The 21,522-nt window shown below is 34.7% G+C and overlaps 1 protein-coding gene across 1 annotated transcript; it reads left to right on the top strand.

Moving 5' to 3' along the window:
- Positions 1-20,260: 20,260 nt before the first annotated feature.
- Positions 20,261-21,308, top strand: LOC125869923 (uncharacterized). The gene is made up of 3 exons (XM_049550320.1): positions 20,261-20,559; positions 20,837-20,960; positions 21,060-21,308. The coding sequence occupies exons 1-3, from the start codon at positions 20,261-20,263 to the stop codon at positions 21,306-21,308; spliced, it is 672 nt and encodes a 223-aa protein (XP_049406277.1).
- Positions 21,309-21,522: the final 214 nt, after the last annotated feature.

The raw sequence follows: 21,522 nt of genomic DNA, 5'->3' as shown, positions 1-21,522 counted from the left end.
GTCAAGTTACTTGTGTAGGGCCTCTTGGGGTCTTATATGCCATGTCGCGTTCTGAGTGTACTTTGGGTCGTGACAATGATCTGCAATAATGACTTATAGATTTATCATTGAAGCACATAGAATTGCAATAACGTTTTTATGATTGGATTGGTATTAATAGATTCTGACATTTTCAATTATTATGATTGTGATATTATTATGCTTATACATATTGGAAGTTTACTTAGCACTGAGAAGGCTTTGGGATGGAGGCTCTCCCGTTAATTTTGGTTAGGTCTCTAGTAGCAATTCCTTTTTCCCATAACTACCTGTCCTGTAGGACTTATCCCCATTGGAAATAGCTAGTGGATCCACCCAAGCATGGTCCTTATCTTGGTAAGTAGGACAATCTCTTTTTGCTATGAAAAATACATCAGATTACATGCTATGGGTCACATGGCTTTCTCAAGATATTTTATGATTTCCTCAAAGATTATGATTTTATTTTATGGTATGATGTTCCAATGTTGCATTGACCTTGTGTCATGATTTATGATTTTTTTATCAAAATTTGATATGTTTTAATTGGTCATGCATCATCATGTTTACAAGACTTAGCATGTTTAACGTTTATGTTTACGCATATTTTCCATATTCAGTACATTGAAAGTATTGATGCATATATCTCTTATGCCTATATTATTTCATAATATAAGGACCGACGTTCCTTAATCCAGTCTTGGCTAGTTGGATTGATCAACTGCTTACAGAGATTTGTTGAGTCCTCATGGTTCAGGGACCTTGCTCCCATATGTCTTTTGTTGCTTTTAGTCATTCCAGTTTTCAAACTTATTTCGTGAGCTAGGGCTTGTCCTAGAGACACCTATGATATATAGGCTTGTTGTCAGACTTAGTATGATTCCGTATTTACAGTCTTTGTACTCTGATTTTTGTATCATGTTGAGAGGAAGTAACGAGACATATTCTTCTTTGTATCTTTATTTCTATTATGTTTATCTTAGTGTCATGCCTATAAAAAGTGGCTTGGTTAGGGTCTCTCGGGATCTTATTCATCGCATGTCTTGTCTAGGGGGTAGTTTGGGTCATGACACAAGGAATGCTTGCATATAAGAGAACTNCCCCCCCCCCCCCCCCCCGCCTCCCCCCACACCCACAACCACCACCTCCTCTTGCCAAATTAGCATTAAAATATAACATTATGTATGAATTTGAGTCTAATGAGTTGTTAGAATACCAAATCATCAAACCACCCAAACTTAAGCCATTTCTTGTCCTTAAGCAAAACATTCACTAAGCGTAGTATTTAAGTTCAGTCACACCCAAGATAATATTTTGCACAATGACATTGTAGACACAATACATCAAAAAACAAAAAATACTCTATATACAAACAAAACTTACAGTTGGTCCACCACCACTCATTAGGCAAAGATTTTTCTTTCAAAATGCCTATCATTCATAGCAATTTTGAAGGACAACACTTGGATAATTCTTCATTCCAGAACGATTTCAAAACATCTCAAGTCAATGACATCCACTTTTAAGGTTTTCCCAGGAACTCACACGAATGTCAAACTTATGCAGCTTAACTATAATAGAGACGTCATAATTCAAATGAATGATGTAATGTCACTCACACAAGAGAGACTCCCACACACACATATGAATGGCAATTACAGGGATTATATATCATGAAAAACACTCACTCTCAATGAATTCAAGTATACACACATTGAACCATACACTTGCCCTGTATATAAATCAACACTAATATATATCGACAAGGCTCAAAATCCAAGAACTTGTGGGTTTAACATAGGCTTGGGAAAATGGTATGGTATCAGTTGGTTAAGTGACTAAGATGTCTCCCTAATGCTTTCACTTTTCTCTCAAATTTTCAATTCACTTCAACCTTATTTCTCCCTTTTCCTTATGTCCACTAATTTCAAACACCCGTTCGTGTATTTACTTAAGGAATGTGCTACCTATGAGCTAGCACCAACATTTTATTTTCCTTCTTAATATTCTTTCATCTATGAATTCACTAAAGCATTTCTCATTTTGAATCTTATGGTGCTCTATTGTTTTAGGTCATTTCTCTTTGTTCTCTTGGTGCATAAAACACCCAAATGTAGACTTTTGTCTACATCACAACCCATTCAATTTTTCCTCGCCCAAACTTAGGATTTTAGCTTACTTCACAAGTTATTATCATTTAGGGAGACAAGAGGGTTCAAAAAATAAAGGAGCATAATATTTCAAGGTCTTCATCATCACCTCACAAAAAGTTATCTAATATGAAACATGGTGGCCAACAACATTCAGTTCAAGATCAAAGGGGATGACAAAGATTGCATAACTTTGGGAGAATTCTTAGTAGAGTGGCTTGTCAAAACGGAAATAGATTCACCTTTCTAGCCAANGGAGCATAATATTTCAAGGTCTTCATCATCGCCTCACAAAAAGTTATCTAATATGAAACATGGTGGCCAACAACATTCAGTTCAAGATCAAAGGGGATGACAAATATTGCATAACTTTGGGAGAATTCTTAGTAGAGTGGCTTGTCAAAAAGGAAATAGATTCACCTTTCAAGCCAAGCCACATATAGAATTTTTCCTTGAAATATATTTTGGGGCAGGTTCTAGACAACATATATGTACAAGCATGAATAAAAGCCTTACCACACAAGGCATCACAACCCAACAATTAAACAAAATGACTTTTTACTAACTAGAAGATTTTTTCCCAGTAAGGGAATGAGACCAGACGTATTGTTCGAAGTTTTCAAATTGAGAGGCAAATAAAACAAATAGCATGTGATGAAACACCAAAAAATGTGAAGACTTTTGAGAACTTCTTTTGTGATGTTTCATCTTTTGGACTTGTAATACTGTATTTTCTTTTTGCCCATTGTTGAGCAAAAGAAAGAAAATAATTGTTAGTATAAAAGTGATAGTTGGTTTGTGACCTTGGTGTTCTGATGACTTGACCATACTTTCGACCATTTTGTAGAATTCAAACTGAATTCCTTGGCTGAACCACTTTTCTAAAGATTCCCGTTTGTTAATCAGAGACCTTAATCTTCTTGGTACTTCTAAATGCCATGGTTCAATTGATTTCCTGGAGAACGAATATTCCTTTCGAAAAATCTCTCATGACTTAAGAGACTTCATTGTATTCTTCACACATAATTTTTTGGGTAAAGATTCCAGGTGTCTTTAGTCCTTGATCACTGCCATATCGATTCAGATACTCAACTTTTCCTTTTAGGGAAACCATCGTGAGCTTTGCAACCTCTTTGAAACAAGATTGTATCGAAAGGGACTAAAAATGTTAGATTTAAGGATATCAAAAGATTGAATCAAGACAAACTTATACTTAAAAATGTCTTGGGTGCACCATTTTTTTGTATACACGAGCCATACTTTGTTGATAAGGCTATCCAAAACAAATGTCCACCAATCTTTTTTCATCTATTAATGTCAGCTGATCTAATCAAGTTTTAACCCATTCAATATCCTCATTTTTAGCTTCCACAAATCGAAGAGATTGAATTTCAACCTGTTGATGTTACCGCCTTGGTTTCATACACCAGCAAGTAAGGGGTTTAACCAATCAAAGTGATTGTTGTCATACGATATCCCAAATCTGTGACAGGTAACTTTTCATGCCATTTTCTGGTGCCTTGAACCATCTTTTCGAAGATATTTTTGATGTTTTTGTTGGCATCTTCCATAACTCCATTGGCTTTTGATTGGTATGGAGTAGAATTGTGATGCACAATTTTGAATTGGTATATAGATTTGCACTGTTGTATGTGATGATAGTTCTTGGGATACCAAAGTGGCAAATGATGTTAGAATCAAAAAAATTCACGACCGCCTTCTTAGTAGCTACTTTTAAAGTGACTTCCTCCACACATTTTGTGAAGCAATAAATTGTGACCAAAATGAATCGATGTCCTTCTGAAGCTTTTGCCTCAATTTGTACGATGGCATCCACCCCCAATGTAGTGAATGGCCAAGGAGTGGCCATAGAGTGTAACTCTGACGGATGTGAGATAATTAAATTACCTTGACACTGATGATCTTTGTTCACAAAGCGAAAGCAATCCCATTCCATCGTAAGCCATTAATACCCTACTCGAAGTATCTTTTATATCAAGGGCATATCCATTCATGTGGGATCCAAATATCTCAGCATATATTTCATTCATGATTTTCTGGTCTTCTTCAACATCCACACATCTCAAAAAAATTAAATTTAGGGTTCCTTTATAATAAATTTCCCGCTAAAAAAGAAGCCACTGGCCAGGCGCCTAATAGTTCTTTTCCAGCTTTCATTAGCATGTTCTGGATATTTTTTGTCTGCAAGAAAGTGCTTTATGTCTAGGTACCATTGCTCAATATATGGTTCTACTTTGAATGTGTTAGAATAGTTGTGTTGGTCACGAACTGAATTTCCAAAGGAGTGATGCAAGTTTTGCTAGGATATGGAAGCATTGAGGCCAAAGTAGCCAGGGCATCAGTCAATTTATTAAGAAACATGGGGACATATCGAAACTCAATGAGCTTAAATATTTTTCTGAGGTCTTCCACACATCGTTTGTATTGAAGAAGCTTAAAGTCTTTTGCTTTCCATTTACCTTGAGCTTGCCGAATAAGCAAATCAGAATCTACCAACACAATCAAGTCTTGTACTTCCAAATCTATTTTCATATTTAGACCAATGATTCATGCTTCGTCATTTTTTGTGTCATTTGTATAGAAGAAACAATGTCGAGCTTTTGCAGGGTAATGCTGCCCTGTGGGCAATATGAGAATCGCTCCAGTCCTTGCGCCTTTTGTATTAACTGTTCCGTCAAAGTATAATTTCCATCGTGAACAACTAATTTTTGACGTATTTAATTGTATTTGTTTGTTTGTTAATGTTATTTTTTTTATTTTCTTTCTATTTTTTTAAAAAATGAATTGTCCCAAAGGGCTCAATATTGATTAAATAGTACTAATTTGAATTCAATTATAACTACCTAATCAATTTTAATTCTAGTCCAAGAACTATGACTCAAATTTTAATCTCCACCATTCATATTTTTTTTTATCCAATGACTCTTGTTTGACCCTATCATGTTACAAAACACCTTAAAAATCAGATTTTGGCCCTATTATTTGTTTAATTTTTCCTCTCTCCCCTTTATTTCCAACCAATCTTGCAGAAAGATCGAATACTAATCATCCCTTTCTTTTTAGATTTATGAAGTTTCGGTAATCTCCATTTTATACCCCTAACATAAACGTCCAGAGCTCTTCAATGACTATCTTTTGATATAAGTTTCTTGTCAAAATTTCATCAAATAATTTTACAGGGAGTTTTTTTTTTTGCAACCTCCATTTACCCCAAAATTTGTATCAATCTTCTCATCCTCTCATCCCCTATCCAAATCCGTCACTATCATAATTTTTTAAATCATAGAAGTTATTTTAGTGCCGGATTATGATTATTTTTGGTAGATTTTTTTTAAATATTTAGTTTGCTAGTTTGTTTGATTTATATTATTTTTTAAAAAATATTATTTTTTATCTTTTATTTATTTTGATGGTGTTTGATCTTCAAAATATATTAGTTGTTTGAGTTTTGTGTTAGTGAGTTGATTTACTTTTTAATCCTGCGTTTTAATTATTAGAATCAAATGGGTTCTACATCATACAACTATTTTTTAATTTTTAGATGTTCCATTTAGCATCTAATGAGATTCTCTAAAGGGAATTACAGTCTTTTTCAATTAATCTTCTCTTGGAAGAAGAAAAAAAATATAGTGGTCATCTTGGGTGGTACATTGGCATTACAAAGGGCCTTATGCAAACATTGACTCTTAAATTTTCAAGAAAGAGGTGGGTGCTTTGTCTTCTCCACCAATTTAATACCCCCTTCTTCTTTCATTTGAAAAAACTATCAAACAGTAAAGACAATCTAAATACAATTGGTTTGCGGAATACCAATAATGCTTCTCTCGATGAGAATATCCACAAACATACCGAAATACTAATACCCAAGAAAAAAATCATTTTTTCAGTCTAATCGAGTAACCATGTATGGAAAGAATACTTACCCCAATCTCCCTAGCCGCCTCAGGTACATAACATCCATCTTTTCTCTTATGAGTCTCAGTCCACATTTTCCCTCGATCAACATTTTTTCCCTTTGCCTTATGAAATTTTCAAATGGTAAAGCGTTAGTATAATGAATTAAGAATACACTTATCTAAGCACATCATATTAAACAACCATTTCAACTCTTCTTACCCCAAAACTCTTCATATCTCCAGTATGAGGAGTTTGGTTCTGTCAAATCAATATATTGATTCCTCTTGCAAAGTTTCTACAGGTTAAATAAGAACGATATGAATAACTAAATTCAGAGAACAATTAACTTTATGTTTCGAGTGTGTAGACTGAGTCGTCAAGAGTTCTACAATTCTCTCTTTCATTTCCGTCTAGTCTCAACGGAGGGAAATTAGAATGACCTTTCTTTTAAGTCTTTACAAAATTTCAACCGTCCACAAATTCTTGTGTTATAGTGTTTTTCACAGCATATTTTTGTACAAATTTGAATCTCATTTGTATTGCCAAATATTTTAACTCTAAGTATATGATGACAAAAAACACTGTCTGGTTCCAGTTGTCCTTTGAAAGTCTTGTATTGAATATGTTTCATCATCAGTCACAAGAGTCATATATTGGACTTTGTAATAAAAAGCACCAACGGGAGAAAGAATAGTTGCATGTAAGTAAGAATCTATGAAGCCTAATACTTGACTTGCAATTTCAACTTCATCACCAATTTGATATATTGTTGTTTATTGTCCCTTATATGCAATTTCTCTTATTTTATCTGAGATAAAAATCAATTCTTAATTGGTGATTTTCCTCTGGCATTGAAAAAAGTGAGCAATTTTGAACAGAATTGCATTGCATGCAATTGTGTTCGGTCACAAATATAAACTGGAGTTTTTTTAGTTTTTATGAATTAAATGAAATGTAAAAAGAAGGACAAATATTTATTGTTGTTTTTCAAATTTTTGAACTTTAATATGAACGTTATAAAAGAAAAAAATTATTTTACATGTTAAAAGAACGCGTCAAAATTGCTCACTCTTTTCAATGGCAGAGGAAAATCACCAATTAAGAATTTATTTTATCTCAAATGAAATAAGAGATATAGCATATAAGGGACAACCAACAACACTATATCAAATTAATGATGAAGTTGAAGTTGCAAGTCAAGTATTAGGCTTCCTAAGTTCTTACTTACATGCAACTATTCTTTATCCCGTTGGCGCTTTTCATGACAAAGTCCAATACAATACTCTCGTGACTGATGATGATACATACTCAAAGTAATATTCAACTAAAGAATTCTACTATAATAGATTGCAATAATCAAATATTATAATTTTACCAAACATAATAACAATATTACAAGTTACTACATTAAAAGAGAAATTAGTATAACTAAAGCAGGTAGATAAGGACTTGAAACATAAAAAAAAAGAATATATTTTTTTTTAAATCATATAGAAATCAGTATTGTGGTCACTAAGAAATTTTTGTTCTAACTAACTAAAATTGCATCAACAATTTCTTACATTTGGAAATATTACTATTACTGATTTACTGTTAATTGAATTTCTAACCTACATCCAAAAATATCAAGGCTTGAGAAAGTACATATGTTATGTAATCCCAAAATAAACTGATACTACTTGTTATTTGCTATTTATGTAAGCCTTCATAGATTATGCTCAGACCATTTTGTTCTTTTCTTGTTTCCTTAAATTTAAAACATTGGTACATTTCAAGGGAACTAGTACATAAAGAAGTGGGAAGAAGTAGAAGACCTGGCGTCCATGGCGCTCTGAGTGGCGCGGGGCGCCAGAACCAAAACTTCAGAACTGAAGTTGGGGCGCGCTGGTTGGCGCGGTGCCCTAGGGTAAAAACTTCAGAGAACTTTGTGGGGCATTCAAAGTAGCGCGGCGCCCCACCACTCTGCCCAGGTGTTTGATGATTTATCTTGCTCGTTTTTCAACTCTATACAGAATTTGAAACTCCCATTTTAGGTGTTTTCATCCATAATTAATCAATTAGTATTTCCAGAATCATATTCATGATTTAAATTTAATGAGTTCAACGTTAAAGTTCTTAATATTAAATATATTATACTTCTGAATTATGTATAATGTATTGCTATTAAGGGTTTTTTCTCTTGCTAGATTAGTGTAGTGCATGAGATAAAGACTAAGAGCCTATTTGTATAAGATTATATCTCTTTTCTTATAAGCAAAAAAAATCACAATTTATGAATAACTGCTTAAAAATGTTTCGTTATTTAAGCTAACACTATAAAAATACTTAGAAGGTATTCCAGAATTCAAAGTACATTATGATCTAACTTTATATAGATAAAGTATTGTAGGAAGCAAATACATCCCCTTGTTCAATGGAAAGGAGGTTGCCATATTTGGAAACACATGCTGGTGAATGCAAACTTGTCATCCCATCAAAGACTTTGGTGAGTTTCTAAAGGAGGAAGGGACATGGAACTATCCAACAATGGGAGAGCTTGTTCTTGAGTATGTTGTACTTGTCCAATCTAACTTGCATCTTGCATATCTCTGTAATCAAAGTGATGAAGCTTGGTGGACTGAAATTAACAATGGTAAGTTCATTTTTAAATCAGTTTGGGAGCTATTGAGGTACAAAAAAGAGAACGTTTAAGACATGATGAGATTGTGGATAAAAGGAATTTCTCTTGTTACCCCTTTCTTGCTCGGAGAATTTGGTTCAAAAAGATCCCTTTGGATTCTCTAGTGCATAGATGGAACTCTGATAATTCTTGGAATTGTAGACGTTGTATGATTTTGGAAGAAGATACTATGGAACATCTTTTTCTGATAGGATAACATGTTATAAGAATTTGGAGCCACTTAATTAGCGCTATTGGAATTGTGGGCCCTATTCTCAACTTGAAGCAATCCATAAGGTTGTGATGGGTAGTAGAAGGCAATTATAGAGTGAAGGTAGTTTTCCAAGCTATCCTTAAATTATTTTATTGTTACTGTGGAAGCGAATGGATACTATTATTCACGGAGGTTCCTTTTCAGAATTTAGAGTGCTTTGGGGTATTAATGATACAATTTTAAAATTCATTCTCGTTAAATTAAAAGTGAACTGTAGCAGCAACTCTTGGCCTCTTACTCTTTCAAAATTGGAATAGTACAAACCTAAATTCTCTTTTAGAATTTTTAGATAGGACCCTCATCCTCCTAATTTACGGAAGTGCAACATTGATTTGGCATCTAAAAAAAATTATGGTCCTAGTTCAACAGTCTTTTGTATCAGAGATCATAATGGTAATTTGGTAGTACCCAAAGTTTCAGAATTCTGATACAACCAACATAGTAGCGGAAGCTAGAGATATAAAAGTGAGTCTTAATTACTGTATTGAGTGTGAAATTGCTAATAACATTATTCAGGCTGATTCTTTAGTTCTGGTGCATATTTTAGAGGGAGAGTTAAAAGTCTCATGGAGTGTAGCATAGGAAATTAGTATCATCAGGAGATTGAGAAGAGATATTTCGCAAGAGTAAACATTCCCTTAGAAAAGGAAATTCGATAGTAGATTTTCTTATTAATTTAGTTTTATCTTTGGGAGGTGATTTTTAGATCAACCAATTTCAAAAAATTCATACCACAGAAAAGAGGATACTTAATCTAGCAAATATAATACACCATACATAAGGAGGCATCTACACAATTAACAAAGCAAATTGTGGTATGTGTATCATAGTCCATTATCCATAACTGATTACATGTAAGTTCATTCTGCTAAGGTAAAAATATCTATAATGATAAGCTAAAGTTTGATGTAAATTAAATAGATTTGTGTACTTAAATAGGGTGAGAGCTTGGGGTATCCATTAGTACCAAATCAAAATTTTAGTTTCAGCTAAAAATCACAATCACCAAGGTGGATCTGTAGAAACCTACAAAAGGATGCAACATAAATTTTTTCTGATTTTACTGTGGTAGAATTGTCCAAACAATGGCTTAAATAATGGTATTAATCCTGAATGGGGTTCAATCCATTGAGACATTGTAGGGAGATAAAACTATAATGATATAGAGCTAAAACATAGGGCCTTAATTTTTGTCATAGCATTTGTGGATACTGGATCTGCACATTTTGAAGGCTAGAGTTAAGCTTCGGTGCAATAGTAGAACTTGTTTTACATAATGAGTTACATTTACACCAAGATCTGAACTTACTAGTAGTAGATCTAACCGAGGGATTCACAACTCCCATGATGATTGGTTTCAGAGACAAACAAGGTAGAGTAATGAGATGAAGAACTAACCTTAGAGGTTCGATTGGTTCAAATGAGTGAAGACGAGAGCGATTCCATTAGAATTAAACATCTCACTTTGATTGTAGATAGAATTAAAGATCTCACCTTGATTGTAGCTTGAATCACAACAATGGAAGTGTATGAAGATTGGGATTTTAGAGGAGCGTATAAGGAAGAAGCTGGAAGTTGCTGACTGTTCGTGTTATCACATTTCTAATATACTTTTTGTTTTTATTATTTCTATCAGATATTTTGTTCCATTTACTTATGCTTTTGTTTCTTGACCGGATCACTTTTGGGCTCGGTTATTTGTAAAATTTCTCTTTGTTTTTATGAATAAATGGGCCTCGCCCGATTAAAAAGTGACTTGTTTTTTTTTAAAGCCAGTCAATTCAAATAGGATCTTAAATAAAAGTACTTTCTTCATTAGAAGATGAGATATTATCCACATTAATTAAGGTAATATCCTCGTGTCACAAACTAAGCAAACAGTTGGCCGAAATTGTGAACCTAGCATACACATTTATGTCAAACTTATTTTAACTAATATGAAAATATGACAATTTTCAGAAAGTGCACGTTTTATTTAAAATTTTAAGGCTAGTATGTAAGCAAAACTTAATGCACATCAGGATCTCAAATACATTAATATTACAAAGATTTGTAGTATATAATAATATACCTGAGGCATGAATCACAAAATTGGTCTTTTTACCGCCATGCCTTTCCCTGCTTATGTTACCACAACCATCAATGATGGAAAAGGTGTAAAATATGTTGTAACCCTAATAAAAGGTTGGATAACCAATTTGTAGAGGTTAATTAAGACTTTATCAACTATGTCAATCAAATAATTGGTGTACAAATGAGATTTATTCTTTATTAAATATTTTTTATGGGTTTTACATTAATTAGGCCACAAATAAAATAATAAGTTACATTCTGCCACATGGCCCAATGACCACATAACTATAATCTATTTAGTTACACATCTAATGATTTTTTTTATAATGTTTATCTACATACCACAATATGAATGTAACACCCCAAAAATAGGAAAGTTAAAAGAAAAAGGAAAATACAGATTTTTGGCGCTGAATTAGTTTCTTCGAGTCCAACCTACAAACCGTAGGAATTTCTACGAGTCGTAGGAAGGGATTCATTGACTTGAAGATGAGTTTTTGGAATTTCAAGTTTGTGAAGTTTGAACTACGAATGAGCAGGTGGAATCGTAAGAAGGTTGACGAGCCGTAGGTGGGTTTCGTAGGAAGGTTCTAGACTCGATGAAATTTTTAAACTGGAACTTGTTTTTTTTACAAATGGGTTTTATAGACAATAGAAATTTATACAGACCGTAGAAAGGTCGTGGAAAGTAAAGTGAATTTTGGATTTCTGAAGTTGGTACTATGGTTGACTAGTGCATACCATAGGAAATTCTACGGACCGTAGGTCCAAACCATAGGAACCATCTGACAGTTATTTTTTAGGGTATTTGGGTTTTTCCTATGTATTAAATGTCTATACTAGGTCGTTTAACACCTATTTCTAAGTCATATAACTATCCTTCTACCCTTAAAACTACCCTAACTCTCTCATTCACTCAAATTCCTAATTCATATCCACATTCATCTTCCTCAACTCTCTCTCAAGTTCACGAAAGAAGAAGCCAGGGTTTTCAAATCAAGTCTCATTTTTCACCATTGCTTTTGGGATTTGATTCTCAAGGTGTGTAGAGTATCATCGATGGGTTCCATTCACCCATTAAGTCCCAAAGGTTTCTCAATTCTCCAAGTTCAATTTCATCAATTTGATTAGGTTTTCATTCAATTCCTCATGGGTTCTAGTTGTGTTGATTCAATTATTTAATTTGATCTTATTATTATGGTATTGATTCAATTACATGTTTTCAGTTGATATCACATGAACCCATGCATCAATTATTATTATTGACTATGAACTCTCAAAGTCATGAACTTATGAAGAAACTCTGAATCAATAAATGATGTTTTCAGGAAGGTTATGCATGATTTATGAAAATAATGATTTTATGATACAGGTAACTTTAAGATAAGCATCTACGAAATTGTGAAAGGATTTTTTCACATGTTAAGGAATCATGATTGGTGAAAGGTTTTCTCACACATTCTTGATTCAAGATTTAATGAGCTACTCTATGATATTTTAAGCTTGGCTTACTAACTTAATTGTTCTCTTCCGTGTATGACACGACGATTATAAAATTTACTATTTCACTGGGATTTAACTTAGCATCGAGAGAAGTTTGAGGTGGAGGCTCAAACATGATAGTTTCTAGAAGCAACCTCTCATTTCAAACTACGTGACCCCGTAGGATTTTATTAAATGACATAGCTAGGGGATCCACAAAAAGAATATGAATCATGATATGGATTTATGCCTTGGCAAGTAGACTCTACCTTCTCAGTGTGGGAGTTACATTTGATTCCATGTTATAGCTCGCATGGTCTATTGCTGGTTAAAGCTAATATCCCATAAAATAAACTAAATCTACTTCAAAGGTTTTATGAAGCTTTCCTTATGATTTTAAGATATATTGACCATGTTCATGATTTACGATTCTTCTTTAAATGATTTCACTATGTTTAGCTCTGTTATGCATATCATGTCTTTGATTATGTCCCCTTATGATCATGTTTCACATTTTTATGCATACCCCTAATACTTAGTAAATTCTATGTACTTATGCGTACTTATTCCTACATTCCCTAACTAATGTAGGGTCCGATGATCTTTTGTGCCCCATTCATTGCTACTAGATTGCTTAGTTGATTGAAGACTTGGTTAGTCCTCATATTCCAAGGACCATGTCACCTTTATTGCTTTCATATGTTTCAAGTTTCCAGATGTTGTACGTAGTATACAGGTAACATTCCGACCACTTCTTTTGATATATTAGAATGTCTTGTCATGAGTAGATTTCCTCTTTTTATGTCAAACTTTATTATTCTGTGAGCTTTTTTTTAATCTAATATATTGCATTGTATTCATGTCAATAGACTTGCGTAGGGCCTCTTGGGGTCTTATACGCCATTTCACGTCCAGGGTGTACTTTAGGTAGTGACAATGAGCTGCAATAATGTCTTATAGACTTATCATTCAGGAGCATAAAATTCCAATAATGTCTTTATGATTGGATAGGTATTAAGAGATTCTTACATTTTCAAGTGTTATGATTATGATATGATTATGCTTATTTATATTGAAGGTTTACTTAGTACTGAGATGACTTTGGGATGGAGGCTCTCCCGTTAATTGTGGTCAGGTCTCTAGTAGCAGTTCCTTTTTCCCATAACTACCTGCCCTGTAGGACTTTGTCCCAATTTGACATAGCTAGTGGATCAACCTAAGCATGGTCCTTATCTTGGCAAGTAGGACAATCTCTTTTTGCTATGGAAAACACATAAGATTACATGTTATAGGTCACATGGTGTATGTCGGTTAATGTTTAACATCCCAAAAATGATTATGGTTTTCTCAAGTGAGTTTATGATTTCCTCAAAGATTATGATTTAAGTTTATGTTATGATGTTCGAATGTTGCATTGACCTTGTCTCATGATTAATGATTTTTCTTATCAAAATTTGATATGTTTTAATTGGTTATGCATCATCATGTTTACAAGACTTAGGATATTTCATATTTATGGTTATGCATATTTTCCATATTCAGTACATTGAAATTACTTATGCATATATCTCCTATGCCTATATTATTTCATAATATAAGGACCGACATTCCTCCATCTGGTCATGGCTAGTTGGATTGATCAGCTGCTTACAGAGATTTTGTGAGTCCTCATGGTTTAGGGACCCTGCTCCCACATGTCTTTTATTGCTTTAAGTCATTCCAGCTTTCAGAGTTATTTCATGAGCTAGGGCTTGTCTTAGCAACACCTATGATATATAGGCTTGTTGTCAGAATTAGTATGATTTTGCATTTACAGTCTTTGTACTCTGATTGTTTGTATCATGTTGAGAGGAAGTAGAGAGACATATATTCTTCTTTGTATCTTTATTTCTATTATGTTTATCTTATTGTCATGCGTATATCAAATGGCCTTTTTAGGGTCTCTTGGGATCTTATTCATCATGTTATGTCTAGGGGGTAGTTAGGGTCATGACACAAGCAATGCTTGCGCATAAGAGAACTAGCGCCTAACCCCCCCCCCCCCCCCCCCCCCCCCCCCCCCCCNACCACCACCACAACAACCACCTTCTCTTGCCAAATTTGCATTAAAATATAACATTATTTATGAATTTGAGTCTAATGATTTGTTAGAATACCAACTCATCAAACCCCCGAAACTTATACTATTTCTTGTCCTCAAGCAAAACATTCGCTAAGCATAATATTTAAGTTCACTAACACCCAAGATAATATTTTGCGCAATTACATAGTAGACTCAATCTAACAAAAAAAAACAAAAAACTCCATATACAAACAAAACTTACAATTGGTTCCACGACCATTCATTGGGCAACAACTTTTCTTTCAAAATGCCTTTCATTCAAGGCACTTTTGAAGCAGAACACTTGGATAATTCGTCATTCTAGAACGATTTCAAAACATCTCAAGTCTAAGACATCCACTTTTAAGGTTTAACTAAGAATTCACAGGAATTTGTCACATTTAGGCAGCTTAATTATAGTAGAGACGTCATAATTAAACTGAATGATGTAATGCCAATCTCACACAAGAGAGACTCACACACGTGTATGGGTGACAATTACAAGGATTAAATATAATGAAAAACACTCACTCTCAATGGATTCAAATATACACACATTGAACCATACACTTGCCATGTTTATACATCACCACTAATATATGTTGACAAGGCTCAAAATCCCAAGAACTTGTGGGTTTAAATTTGGCTTGGGAGAAAGATATGGTATCAATTGGTTATGTGACTAAGATGTCTCCCTAATGCTTTCACTTTTCTTTTTAGCACTCCACTCAAATTTTCAATTCACTTCAACCTTATTTCTCCCTTTTCATGATGTCCAGTCATTTCAAACACCCATTCTTCTTTTTACTTAAGGAATATGCTAACTATGACCTAGAACCAACATTTTGTTTTCCTTCTTAATATTCTTTCATCTATGAATTCACCAAAGCATTTCTCATTTTGAATCTTATGGTGCTCTATGTTTTTAGCTCATTTCTCTTTGTTCACTTGGTGCAAAAAACCCCCAAACTTAGGCTTTTGTCGACATCACAACTCATTCATTTTTTCCTCTCCCAAACATAGGATTTTAGATTACATCAAAAGTTATTAGCATGTAGGGAAACATGAGGGTACAAAAAATAAAGGAGCAGAATATTTCAAGGTCTTCATCATCGCCTCACAAAAAGTTTAGCCAATATGCAACATGGTTGCCAACAACATTCAGTTCAAGCTCAAAGGGGCTGACAAAGATTGCATCAATTTGGCAAAAAATTTAGTAGAGTGGCTTGTCAAAAAGGAAATAGGTTCACTTTTCAAGCCAAGCCACATATAGAATTTTTCCTTGGAATACATTTTGGGGAAAGTTCGAGACAACATGTATATACATGACTTAATAAAAGCCTTACCACACAAGGCATCACAACCCAACAAATTTTCAAGTTAGTGTCCAAATCAATTAAAAATAATGACATTTGACTAACTAGAAGGTGTTTTCCTTATGAGGGAATGAGACAACGTATTGCTCGAAGTTTTCGAATTGAAAGGGAAATAATACAAATAGCATGTGATGAAACACCAAAAAATGTGAAGACTTCTGAGAACTTCTTTTGTGATGTTTCATTTTTCTGACTTGTAGTACTGCATTTTATTTTGTTCCATTGTTGAGCAAAAGAAAGAAAATATTTGTTAGTATAAAAGTTATAGTTGGTTTGCAGCATTGGTGTTCTGATGACTTGACCATACCTTTTACCATTTTGTCAAATTCTAATTGAAATCCTTGGCTGAACCACTTTAATAAACCTTCCTCTTTTTTAATTAGAGACCTTAATCATCTTGGTACTACTAAATGCCATGGTGCAATTGATTTCTAGGAGAACAAATATTCCTTTGGAAAATCTTCTCATGACTTAAGAGGCTTTATTGTATTATTCAAATACATTATTTTTGGGGTAAAGATTCTAGGTGTCTTTAGTCGTTAATCAATGCCATATCAACTCATGTACTCAACTTTTCCTTTTGGGGAAACCGTCGTGAGCTTTCCAACCTCTTTGAAATAAGATTGTATAGAAAGGGACTTAGAAATGTTAGATTTAGGAATATTAAAAGATTAAATCAAGACAGACTTATACTTATAAAGTGGTATTCCTTTTAAGAAGTTGTTTAGATGCATATATCAACTTTGAATGAGTCATGCCATGCACTTTGTATTAGACCCTTGATGTGTTTGTGTTGTTTAGTTCTCAAAGTCTGAACCATTTGTAATCTGAAATTGATTATGTATCCTAGCAGCACTTCATGTAGAGGGGTTGAGAAGCGGTGCTCTGTCCACGTTGCCTCCAATTAACCATTTTCATGTTGTTCTCTCTCATTATCTTAAGGTGCTTGTGATATTTTTCACCAATAACATCCTCTCTCTTGTCACCTTATGGTTCCTACGAAGGTTTTCACTGAAAAAGAATCTCTCTTTGTTTCTTATCTTTTTGTCTTATGATGCACGCATGGGTTCACTTGTAAGTCTCTTTTTTCTTTTGATCAATTGTCTACACAAAACATATTGAATCTGGTATTCTTAAAGAGTTAATTAGAAAGTCAGTTGCCAAACAAAACCATAAACTGATCAACTACAATTTTGGAACAATTGTAACCAAATAAAAAAAATACCCTAGCTCTTATGACAAATAGAATACTAATTTTTTTGATGGTTGTGACCGAACCCAAAAGTGTTGCCAATGTATCATTTCAGAATCAGGACGAGTGTAGTTCAAACTTTCAAAGAGAGGACTTTTTTTTATTGATTGATTTTTTTGTTTCCTTGGAACGAGGGGCCTTTTTCTTCCCAAGCATAAAATGTAAACCGTCGTTTGTCACTGTATACTAAAATTCATTATATGTAGTATCTTTTGACTGTGTTAGTATTAATAATTATGCCTGTGATTTTTCCTTCCACATCAGTAAGGTTCAATGTTCCTTTGGACAACACTTCCTTGATAAGATTTGGACCTTGCCAATTTGGAACAAACTTTCGCTTGGCTTTTTTCTGGTATGGAAGAATGCATTTTAAGACAAGTTGGCCTATATACCACCCCGCTATTTGAAAGATCTAGAATTAGAAAGAATCATATTTTGAAAACATGAGAAATCTAAAATTTGACAAAGTTAAGCTAAGTATGAGTTTTGGGTCAACTACAAATGAACATAAATCGCAGCACCGGATAAGTTAGGTGTGCTACAAGATACCGTAGAAAATATCTTTCAATTATCTTTCCAACGCCACCAAATTTGCTCATTTTTGAGTTTGTATGAGGGAGATATGCCTATTTGAAGTCGGGCAGTCTAGATAAGGAAAGTCAAAACCGGGATTTTGAGGGGTATTATGGTCTTTTCATTACCCAATTAATTAAATCTGTTTTTAGTAAATTATTTAGGGTATAAAATGAGTTATACAGTTTACACAATAGGGAATTACTCTAGGGATTTGAGAGAAGAGAAAAGAGGAGGAAAGGAGAAGAAAAGTTCAAGATTCGTCAAGTTCTTGCAAGTTTGGTTGTGGATTTCGCCAAGGATTCAATCCTACGAGGTATGTGACTTCGCATAGCGTTGGGTTGGTTCATCCACGCGCCAAACATGTTTATTTCAGCATGATTTTCGTCCTAAAAGATTGAGACTTTGATGTTCTTGAGTTGTGTTCTTTAATTGCTTTTGTTCTTAAATTTGGAATGAGATTGACAAGTTCTTGAGAGTTTAAGGTCGATTGTTAGAGTTGTTTTGAGTTAGATTCTTGTGTACATATACTTGGTATCTGAATCTAAAGAGAATTTGAGAAAAAGAACTGAGTTTAGGCGAATTGGGGTTAAAAAACAAAGAAGGAAAAAGTCAGGCGAATCGAGGTACAAGGTCCGCGTCACAGACCTGTTCATCAGGATTGGGGAATTCTTCTACGCATCGCTGAGCGGTCACAAACCGTTCGGTCTCAAAATTTATGTCGCGACCAAATATTTAAATTCATTGTTGCTTTGCGGACTTGCTTCTAGACAGTGATTTCTTGATTGTTTCTCTTGGTTCACTATCTAAAAACACTCCTAAATATCATGAGATCTTTCCTACCACAAATCACAATCCTTGAATCCATAAATTTAAATTCAAGGAAAGTTAAGGGTCAAGTCAAGAGAAGTTCATACAGTTTTCCGAAAGTCTTTTACAAATGTTTTAACTTAGTTTTAAGACTTCAGTTTTGAGTTGAGTAAAAAGTAAAGATTTAAATTCATTTCTTCAAAAGAGTATATCGAGACTATGTATTCCCTAAGAGTAAATGTTTTCACATTTAAACAAGAAAGAAAACTGATATTTCCAAAAGAACCTTTGATCTAGTTTTCAGTAAAGAGTAAATGCTTTCACAAAAAGATCTATCTTGGAAATTAGAATTTCCTTTCTTGCAAAACACTGAGAAATAAGTTATGTTTTTAAACATAAGATATATTATTATATTTTGGGAGTAGTATTGAGCACCGATATAGGGATAGTTCAGACTACTCCCAGCCCCCATAAACCATATAGCCATCATGGGTACAAAAGGGTCATACCTTTAAGATGATTCCTTAGTGCTTTTTAGCATAGACTAGTGGATTCACTTAGTAGTTAGGTTATATACCCTCTGCAAGGTAAAGGAAAGCCCTGGCAGCGTGAGGCAAAACATTGTATCATCATAATAGCTCTTATGTAATGGTTGTCGGTTAGAGAAACTCCCACAGAAGTATTTTCTATTCTTACACAGAAGTAAAATTTATTTTTACATACATCCCAGAGTTTATATTGTATCTTTGCATACATACAGAGTTACTGTTGTATTTTGAATACACAGAGTTGTTAGCCATGTTTTAAAAACTTTTGTTTATACTGCATTCATATTATTGCTTTATATTGAAATGAGTTAAGTTGAGTTGAGTTGAGCCTAGGTATGTTGTTTCAGTTCCATTCAAGCTTATGTCTTGTCTTAGTATTCCTCTCGCATGCTCGTACAATCAATGTACTGATGCCATTTCGCCTGAATCGTTGTTATGATGCAGGTACAGGAAAGAAGGATCAATATCCAGTGCTTCGTTGATCTAATTGAGCATTCAGAGTCCTGTGGTGAGCCTCCTTTCTTTCCGGAGGATCCCTATTTACATTACTTTAGTAGTGTTCAGTTGTTAGGATGATCGAGGGTCTTGTCCCAACATCCCTCCAGTTTTAAAGTCTTTATAGATAGACAGTTAATTAAATCATTTGTCACTATTTCGTTATTGGCTTGAGTTGCCATCTTGGCTAGTTGAATGTTCTTTTAAGACACTCTAAGTTTATTTCATGAGTTCATCATTTGAGACTATTTTCTTGTGTTTAAGTCTTTCGCTGAGTAGTAAGTCAGGCCAAGGGTTCGTTTGTGGCCAGCAATAGGTCTAGAGTGTCAGTCCCGCCCAGGGTGTAGTCTAGGAAGTCTATGAAGCCATGTCTCTAAGGTCTTAGTTATCGGTGTGAAGTCCACCACATCAATAATTAGGAGGTTGCGACACTTAGGAACTACCCCACTTCTTTCATACTCATTTCGTGTGATAGAGTGTATCTCTATAAAAGCTTCTATCTAACTCGTGGTTGCGCGTGTCTTTCAGATCATGCCTCCACAAAGAGCTGCCGAAGCTTGTCCAGTTAGAAGAAATGCCGAACCACAGGAACAAGGGGTACCTAATGCACCAGAAGTGCAACCCCAAATAGAGATCACCAATGTTGAGTTTTGTGAGGCCATCTGGATGTTGAGACTAGTTGTGACCAACCAAGCTGGGCAACGAAGTGAGAATCGACAGGAAGTGGCTGACACTTCAAGTATCCATGAGTTCTTAAGCATAACTCCACTGCGCTTCACTGGTTCAAGTGTTACTGAGGATCTAAAAACATTGTTGAGAAGCTTCAGAAGGTTTTTGAGATCATGCATGTTGCTGATACTGCGAGGGTGGAACTAGTTGCATACCAATTGAAGGGTGTCGCTAGGATCTGGTTTGATCAATGGAAGAGGAACCGAGCTGAGGGTGAACCACCTGTGAGTTGAGCTTGTTTTAAGGAGGCCTTCTTGAGGCAAAGGTGTGAAAGTTCCTCACTCTTAAGCAGGATTCTTTGAGCGTCCATGAGTATAGTTTGTAATTCAAACCCCTTTCCCGGTTTGCTCTAGAGATGGTTGTTGACATGAGGAGCAGGATGAGTTTATTCGTTGCTGGGTTGTCTCCCATGCCAAGCAAGGAAGGCAAGACACCTATGCTAATAGGGGATATGGACATAACAAGGCTAATGATCCATGTTCAACAAGTTGAGAAAGACAAGGTGAGGGAGAGAGATGATTTTTAGAATAAGAGGGCAAAGACATCAAGTAATGAGTTCGGATAGCAGAAGAGTAATGTGAACCGGTCTTCATTCCAACAGAAACAAAAGGGACCTGCTCCATTAGCTGCTAGTGAACCTACACCAAAGAAAAAAAATGAGTACAATAGTCATGATTTCATAGCTAAACCTGTCTATTCTCAAGGTAGTATGGATGAAAGAGGTAGTAATCTTCCTGTATGTGCAAAGTGTGGTAGGAACCACTCAGGGATGTCTCATGATGGCTCCACTGGTTGCTTCAAGTGTAGCCAGAACAGTCATTTTCTGAGAGAATGTCCAAAGAACAAGTAGGGTAACGGTAATGGGGGCAATAGAGCCCAGTCTTCTACAGATGCTCCACCACAGAGAGCAGCATCTAGAGGAGCTACTTCAGTGGCAGACAGAGGAGGAAATTGTATTTATGCTATCACCAGTTGCCAAGAGCAAGAGGATTCGCCATATGTTGTCACTGGTATGATCCAAGTCTTTAACTTTGATGTTTAGGCTTTGCTAGATCCAGAAGCTA

The sequence above is a fragment of the Solanum stenotomum genome, chromosome 7 (genome assembly GCF_019186545.1).
Source record: "Solanum stenotomum isolate F172 chromosome 7, ASM1918654v1, whole genome shotgun sequence".
Taxonomy (NCBI): domain Eukaryota; kingdom Viridiplantae; phylum Streptophyta; class Magnoliopsida; order Solanales; family Solanaceae; genus Solanum; species Solanum stenotomum.
The sequence above is the reverse complement of the archived record's forward strand: the minus strand, read 5'-3'. Positions and strand labels throughout refer to the sequence as shown.

Excerpts from the sequence above, each read along its gene's own strand:
- LOC125869923 (XM_049550320.1), top strand. The coding sequence starts at position 20,261 with ATGCCTCCACAAAGAGCTGCCGAAGCTTGTCCAGTTAGAAGAAATGCC. Across the intron at positions 20,560-20,836 it reads TTGTTGAGAAGCTTCAGAAG|GATGAGTTTATTCGTTGCTG; the intron begins GTTTTTGAGATC and ends CATGAGGAGCAG. Across the intron at positions 20,961-21,059 it reads AACAAGTTGAGAAAGACAAG|AAACAAAAGGGACCTGCTCC; the intron begins GTGAGGGAGAGA and ends TCATTCCAACAG.